At 41.5% G+C, this 8634-nt stretch overlaps 1 protein-coding gene across 1 annotated transcript; it reads right to left on the reverse strand.

Moving 5' to 3' along the window:
• Window positions 1-5300: 5300 nt before the first annotated feature.
• Window positions 5301-6066, reverse strand: LOC131281552 (COP9 signalosome complex subunit 8). Its single transcript, XM_058310894.1, has 3 exons — window positions 6010-6066; window positions 5872-5942; window positions 5301-5812 (listed from the first exon to the last, which is right to left on the reverse strand). Exons 1-3 carry the CDS (start codon window positions 6064-6066, stop codon window positions 5377-5379), a joined length of 564 nt encoding a protein of 187 aa, XP_058166877.1. The 3' UTR covers window positions 5301-5376.
• Between the last annotated feature and the right edge of the window lie 2568 nt (window positions 6067-8634).

An 8634-nucleotide genomic window follows, 5' to 3' on the forward strand; every position in this document is an offset into this window, starting at 1 on the left:
GGGGCGAGATATTTTCAACCCAGAATCATCGAAGGCAAATCCTTTTTCATCCTGCGGAAGGAAGGGAGTCTGCCAGCAGCGCCCGCAAAAGGGGACGGCAAGCGAAGAAATATTGAATCCATTAACGCCACTAGAGGCCCGGCCTCGTCGGGGGCTGGGGGCGCACGGAAAGCACGGCACGGCACGATAAGTATGAGGGGATTTTTCTGCCTCATTAGAGCGGAAAGGATCTCTCGGTCCAAGTGCGCCGTTTGCTGGGGGTTATTGAATTGCTTCGACGCTCCGGCAGACAATACCACTTTTTGCCGGGGGTTTCGCACATGCCAGGGAAACCGCCACTACCGGAAGGGTGTGAACTATTCGGAAAGGTCAGAGGTTCGTTAATTATGCAACGCGAAGGAGCTGCCCAGGAAGTATAATTAAAGGACAATGTTCGGGCAGACGTGCAAGCGTCGTTCAAGAGGAAGTATTCTAGTGGCAACAACATTCCCTCTTCCCCACCAAGGTGATGATCATACATTTTACTTTTCTTTTGTCCGTGCGGGTCGTTTTTATGGGAAGGAAATCTGTTTTAAGAAAAAACTATCTCAAGAAGTGTCTGTTAAGCAAAATGTGTTGCAGAACTATTGTAAGTAGAGAGTTATGATCTGTTTTATTGAATGATCCGCAAATTGATCCGTTTTTCATTTTCCAACATACAATTTTCATTGCTCCTAAATGAAAAGTTACCAAAACAATATCTAACACGTGAAATAAAGTTTAAAATGATAATATGCTGAATGCAAACATAATTTTCCAAATAACTGTCATTTTTTTAACACCAACCTTATTTAACATCATCCCACTATTTTCAACCTGTTTTGCTAAAATAAGTGTTAAGTTACGGTTCTTCTTTCCAAAGGATTTGTACAAGTTGGGCAGAAGTTGATTATCCAAATTAATTCGTTGTGTAAAAAAAATTTTAGTGCATTGTTGGTGTAGAAAAATGTAAAATGAATACGCAAAGATAAGTTTCAACTGATAAATTTTACTTTTTTGTAATGACAAACATTTAATCGATTATTTATTTCAAAATTTCGTGACTGGCCAACGAACGCCAAAGGTCAAATATTATGTTATTAAAATAAATCGCAGATATATGAAACGTTTTTTTGGCCAAAAACTTTCCTGCCGCACCCTCACCGTTGCCGTGAGTTTCTCCAGTGCTCCATTCAGCAAATGTTTGCCTTCCAATCACCATCAACACACGCTACCCAAAATGAAGTCCAATCGTCGGGAAAACAACGTGATCATATTTCTTCCCTCCGTGCCAAACGCCCGGCCCGTTCGAACGCTTTGCGAAAATGTGTTGCAATGAGCACTGTGTGCACATCGGGTTATGCACTCACACACACACACCACCACCGTACGTCAAAATGCGGGGAGGAAAATATGATGCGTCTGGTGAAAAAGCAAAGAAGTATGAAAAAATAAAATTGTACAAAAAAAGCGGAAGCCATTAAAAACGTTCGAACCATGTCGGTCGTTCAAGCGGCTTCGGTGCGGCTACCGGTGCAATTGCATCGGGGTGCAATTGCATTTCGAACGTTTCAACACCACCGTGCCACGCGCGGTTGGCAAAGGAGACTGGAAATGGTACACCGGGAACACGAACATCGCTTGTGTCTTTGCTGCACTCTTCTTGCAGTATTTTATGTTTCGTTTTTAGCTTTTTTTCCGGGCCTCTTCCTTTTCCCCGGTGGCCATTCGGCGGGGCTTGGCTAACAAGGCATCAAAAGTGGGATGGAATTTCGCTTTCGTTCCATCCGACGTTCCCGCCCATTCCCTCCACCTGAGCGCAATGCAATCACTGTTCCACGTTACAAAAAAATCCCTACCAACCCCAGGGAACCCAGCAAAGGGGTGGGAAAAGTGGTAGCTTCGCGTCAACGAATCAATCATCGTTTGCACTCGAGCAACCGCGTGTATCCTGTCACGAGGCGGCTGAATTCGTTCTTCCCGCCTCGGATCGCCTCGTGGCGTGTAATGAAAGGTGGACGAAGCCGCCGATCGATTAAAAAATAAAAACGAAAAAACATCACACAAAGCCCTGCGGGGCCTCCGTGCCGCGGTGCGTAATTTATTAAGTTTAGGCCAAATTATTGCCAAATGAGAACGAGCGTCCCCTGCAATTTGGGCCCTGTTTAACCGACACGACCACGAAACGGGGGGTAGTTTGCCGGTTGTGCACCTTTCGCGTGTGCCGCGCGTTAGAGCGTTCCGTTTTCCATTCCATCGTGCAAAACGGGTCCCCACCCGTAACAAGGCACAGGAACTGCCCGGGAAGGGAAGGAGAGAGCGGGCGGTAAAATCACATGCAAGCGATCCGTCTCCGTCTTCGGCATCACTTTGCATTTTCGCTTTGACGTCGAACGTGCGCGAAAAGCGCATCCATCGAAGCAACCATCCATCCATCCATGCATCCATCCGTGATGCTGCAGGGACGATGAAAAGGAAATCGTATCAAACGAAGAAGCAATAACAAAAAAACGACGTACTTTTCGATTATGGGCTCCAGTTGCCTACAGCCTTGAAAAGACGGCGAAGCGGTGAACAACAGGGGAAGGGAACACGAGAGTCCAAAAAGGTGTCGGTAACGATTTGGAAATTACCATTAGAAACGATCGGTGCGCGGAACCGCAGCATCACAGGGTGGCGGACCTGAAAACAGAAATAAAAATAAATAGAAAATCTTATAAAACAGGTATGGTCACGAACGATGCGAAGTGTGGAAGATGCATAAGGATTTCTTCCTCCAAGATGTGGTTTGTTTGAAAAGTTAGATGCGTTTTTAGGAGGAATTTAAACGATTAAGTAATAAAAGAATATGCTTAAAATCATTCAACACAGCTTCAATTGCTTTTACATTACACGAGAAAGTTTAGGAAACACGTTTGAACATAAAGAAAAACATCTTTATCTTCATAAAGAAAAAATGAAAAGAATGTTGCAGAGCAAACGTGTGCTTTTTATAAAATTAAATTATAAAAAAACTTTTAACGTTCCTAATCAGTAGAGTACAAATTTGGAAATCTCAAACTCTTCGCTATTAGGAGGATTGCTGTAGTTCTTCCGCCTTGCAAGTGCAAGACAGTCCGTTTGTCCGATCATGCACCCTGTATTGTGCACCGATTTCGTCAACAAGATGCTTGCGAACAGCAAAGAAAGGAAAACTCTCAAATTCCTAAACCATGCCTTCCACTGGCGGCTCGTTGGACCACGGTGTGTGCCTTTCATTGAGCAGTAAATTATTTATTGATTAATCGCTACCGGCACTTAATGAGATGGGTTGCTCCTTCCTTCATCCCGGAGGGTTCGGACTCGGTGCGTGTCGCTGTGAAAATTTGCCAAAACTGGCCACATCCAAACAAGCCTCCACAGCTTGTTTGAGGGAAAAATACTTTTTTCCTTTGATGCTTGTTTCTCGATTCTTCTCCTTTTGCCACTGGGCACGGCTTCTTCGAAGATGCCGATGCTCTCGTGCCCGCATTTCGAACGGACCACTTATGGCTGTTGGTTCCAAAATTCAATCAAAGGTGCGGTGTTGAGTCGGTTCGGTCCCGCGTTCCGATACAATTTAACGCTCGGCCAAGGACTCCACTTTTCCCGTGCAGCCAAGGAGCAGCAAAGGTGTCATTTTCTTGTCGCCCATGCCTGTCACGTTTCGACCACAAGCCGGCAGCTGTAAGAAGGGGCAGCACTTGTGTAATGGGAATATCATTTTTTAAAAACGCATTATTACACATAATTGCCAGTGTAATAGACGTCGTTTTGGGATGCAACACGATTATTCTTCATTTTGGTCTAACGACCCGCGGCGATTTTTTTTTTTTTAATTTGTGGGTTTGTGGTCAACGGAACGGGTATCAAGGTCCTTGTTAGGACAACACGAAGCCTCCGGTAAGACATTTTTCCGTCCGCGACATAACTCTCGGTGCGTCCTTTTATCAGTGCCTAAACGTCGCGTACTTTCTCATTAACGGTGCGCAGATGTTTGATTATTTAAATTCGATTCGGTTCCCTATATTCGCGTGTGCATTGCGCAGCATCCGTCCATCGTATCGTTGTTTGGGTCGTAATCGACGCTTTCCCTCCAATGCCGGAGCGCTCATTAATAATTGATTAATGAGATTTGATTTTGCCGCAATGAGGGCCGTAATGAGGCGGTGAATTTCCTTACCAGCCGTTCTTGAGGTGGGTTCTTCAGAAAGCTGAAACAACAAACCCGACGAATTTGGCCAAATGAAATGGAAAGGTGAAAACCGGTATTTAATGCGCATCTTACAAAAGAGATGTGCGTGATGTGAGGACATTTTCATGCCGATCATTCAGTTTGGGGTCTTGTTACAGTTTTTTCAATCACTCGGTATAAGCATAAAATGTGAACGGAATATATTACTCCTTTTGCTGTAATGCACGGGATTCGAAATAAACACTGCAGCGCACAAAATAAAGCAATAAATTAGTAGAGAAATGAATAAAAATTGGTTGTCTGGTAATTAAAACCAGATTACATAAAAATAAGAATAGCTCTTAAAATCATTGATTGAAAAATAACATTCAAAGTAGACATTGATCCAATTTTGGTTGTTAAATCAAGCTGAGAAAAATAATGTGTGACCAAACAAAGATTTGTCCTAAAAAAGGAGGTAGAGCAGTTAAAATTGCCTATAAAAAGAGAACTTTTTTGAAAAGAAACATTCTCGGGTAACACTTTAGTATATTGAGATACATAATAATACACTAATAATATTTTTAAAAAATAGAAACTTTTTAGGAGGAACCACTACACTGGATAGGTTGTTGCTTCTAGAAAAACAATTTCTCAAAAAATTTATGCTGTTCTTCGGACTCTACCAACGTGGGATGACAGTACAGGAAATGCGGGACATGAAAATGGCGCTAGAGGATAGTTTGAACGTTAGGCGATTTTTCCCTGCCACACGGCGTAGTGGCTCCTTTAATACTTCGGATAATGCAAGAAACTATTGCTGTTGTCCATGTCATGTAATTTTGTCTGCAAGCCAGGAGTCGTTAGACCATACAAACAACAGAAGATAAGTTCTCAAAAGCGTAGTAACAATAGAACATTTATCAAAAGAGCTTTTCAAATTTCAATTCAAATTTATGAACGTACGCAGCCACTTCTCAAAGCTCTGGGGTTCTAGAAGAAGCTTTTGTACTCTTTTGCGGATCTAGATAAACTAAACTAGTTTGATTAATTTTCCGGAAGATTTATTAGAAAATCATAGAGAAGTATTTCATCAACTAAACCAAAATTGTCTGCTTTTTTTTACAGTAAACACTCACAGTGACCCGGGTTTTCATATCAACGTTTCAGTTTTCGAGGAAAGAAACAAAGTCGGTGAGCCTTTGCAGCTGATCCTCGGAACTGACCACAATCGGTTTCTCCTCGACCGTTCGCTTTGGTATTATCAATCGCGGGTGCGCTCCATCGATGATCTCCCAGTTGAGACCTTTGCACGTATCCTCGACCATGTCGGTTGTTTGGTTGGTCATTTCGGCGAATACATTTTCAAAGATGGAACTGTATGCTCGTCCGATCAGTGAAATCGTTTCTTGCTGTATTTTCTCCTTCAGCTCGAACATCAGCTCCGACACATGCTTCGACCAGTCGTGGTTGATAGCTTTGTAGAAACCGGCCGTATCGTTGTTCCACAGGGACACATACACTTTATACATCTGCTCCAGCTCCGAGTGGCCGGCTTTCATGTTTTGTGGTATACGTTTCCAGAGAAAACGGGCACTGGCGCTGGAAACGAAACAAACGTATCAGCATCAAGGAGGGTAACATTAATGGAAAGTACTTACAGATCATTTTGATACAAATAGGCGGCAAAAAGTTCGGAGTAAAGCTGTATCGAAACAATTCCTCCTGGAGCCTGCAAAGAAAGAGAACACTGATGTTCAGTATACCACTCAATTTACTTCCGAAACGACTGGACTTACTTCGAGCTCTTGCTTTTCTAGTAGCAGAGTTAGTTGCCGTATTTTTTCGGTGAACATCTTTCTGCAACAATTTACTATTTCACTGAAAACCCGAACTAACTTTATTGTTTACTTCTGTGGCAGGATCACGTTTGACGTTGCGATGTTTTCACGTTTTCATCGAAAGTCGACATCCGTATAAATTGGAAATATCGGATGTCGGGTCGATTTGCTTAATATCAGGATTATGAAACATCGTATTTACCTCATAGAAAACCAAAATCATAAATTATCTAACAAACACAGCCACAAAATTAGCAATTTCAAAATAAAAAGATTGGTTAAATTTCATCGACCAACCGACTCATGATTGTCAAACAGTTTTCAAAATGGCGTAATGTCAAAATGCTTCTGACAGACTCTACCTGCTCTAGTGATGGGGAAACTGAATCCCTACAGGGATTCGAATCTTTCGATTCAAATCCTTTCTGAGATCCGGAACTTCGAATCCGAATCCCAATCCGTCATATCATACATGCTCATCTAATGCCGATTTTTCATATGATGTGTTTGATTCAATGAATGATTTACATAAGAATATCAATATTGTTGACATTATTCTTCTAATTGTATTCAAACAACACAAACAATCTAGTCCGTTTTGGGGATATGCAGACTAACTTATTAACCCGCGTTTATTCCTAGAAAAGTAGCATTTATTATGTTTCAAAAACAATTATGCCAGCGTTAACATTCAAATTGAATCCATCGTGGGTCACTGAAACAGTGAAGCAAGTCCTTTGTGATGTTTTTCCGCACTTTCCCAGCGGGCACTTTATCGCTGAACGAACATGTTTGATGCTCCGATAACATTTTTCACAAATAGTGCCTCAGACATGGCTGATATAATGTATTTAAAGCTTGATTGCAGCAACAGGTAAGTAAACTGGTGCTTAGCGTCCATTACAATATATCGAACGTATTTGAGATATTCAATTCCTACATCCGCTGGGCCTTTGGTGGCCCAAATGAGCTGTTTTATTCACCGATTCAAGCTTGTAAGACCCACCACTGTAATATGTTCCTTGAGACAAAATTACTCGTCTTGCAAAGACCTTTCATTTGAGGGGTCATTTGTGGAAATCGGTCAAGAAACTAAAAAGTTATGCGAGAATTGGCTTTTTTAACCTAAATTGCCAATCAACCTGATTTACCTTTTCGACCCCTCGGGCGAACACATTCCCACCTGTGGTTTTTATCAAAAACAAGAAAGTACGGAAACATCTACCTTCAACACAAATGCGCGTCTTGAAAAGACCTTTCATTTAAGGGGTCAATCGTGAAAATCGGTTGAAAGAATCAATAGTTATTAATAAATAGGCAGATTTGGCTTTTTATTAATCGAGGTTTATCAACCTTGTTCCCGGTAGAGTGCTGTCTCTTTTCCACACAATTAGTTTTCTCAAAAACTAGGAAGTATGAATGGATCCAATGTTGCACAAAGTTGTTTGTTTTGAAAAGAGCTTTCATTTGAGGGGTCACATGTGCAAATCGGTTAAGCGATCATGAAGTTATTAACAAATTTGTTATTTCAGCAGAAAATACGAACCAAGGTATCTGTACCTTCGTCCCATTCAAAAGTTTATTTCATAAACTTCGTTTCGAAGTGGAATCTTTGTTGTATCAAGATGTTTGCCTTGAAAAGACCTTTCATTTGAGGTGTCTGTTGCTGAAATTGACCAAGGCACTAAAAAGTTATTAGCAATTTGGCTATTTCAGTCATTATTTCAAGCTGTGACCAAGTTTTTGAAGCTTGTTGGCGCGCTGCAGCTTTATGCTAGTGGTGGGTAAACCAAATCCCCAAATCCGAATCCCAATCCAAAAAACAGTCGGTCCAAGCACTCGGATAATGGACATTCTACTGTATTTCTTTGTAAAAAATAGGTTCTAGGAATTTTTCTAGAGCCTAACTTGTAAATCGCGCAAAAAACTCAATCTATGTCCATTGGACATTCTACCCAGCGTTCGATTTGAGTAAATTTAAATCAATTACATTGTCTCTAGATCGACTAGTTATGTGACTAATTCGACTCAAATCATTGTGAGTCGATTCAAACAGTTTAGGATCAAGTCAGAATCGAATCAAATCGAGTCCCAAACAAATCAAAACAGATTCGAATCCCAAACAAATCAAATCTGATTCGAGTCCCAATCGAATCAAATCTTTAGAATCCGGACTTTTCTAGCTATCAAATCTTTAAGCAACCCGTAGACGTTGCGAACTTGTACGTGCGAACAATTTGACAACCAGGCATTGCCTATGTTAAGGAAAGGAAAGGAAGATATAAGAGGAAATCTTCCTTTCCTTTCCTTAACATAGGCAATGCCAGGTTGTCAAATTGTTCGCGCGTACAAGTTCGCAACGTCTACGGGTTGCTTTAGAATCAAAAGGGATTCGAATCTTTAGAATCCGTCAAAAGGGATTCGAATCTTTAGAATCCCTCTAGGGATCGAATCTTCGAATCTTCCGAGTCCCGATTCTGCCAACACTACTACCTTCTCTAGTTCCTAAAGTAGGAACGCACCAAAAGCGTTTTGAGCCGCAAGTGATGCTTCTTCGGTAAATGCAAAATTTCCCGTAAGAAA

Source organism: Anopheles ziemanni, chromosome 2 (assembly GCF_943734765.1).
Source record: "Anopheles ziemanni chromosome 2, idAnoZiCoDA_A2_x.2, whole genome shotgun sequence".
Taxonomy (NCBI): Eukaryota; Metazoa; Arthropoda; class Insecta; order Diptera; family Culicidae; genus Anopheles; species Anopheles ziemanni.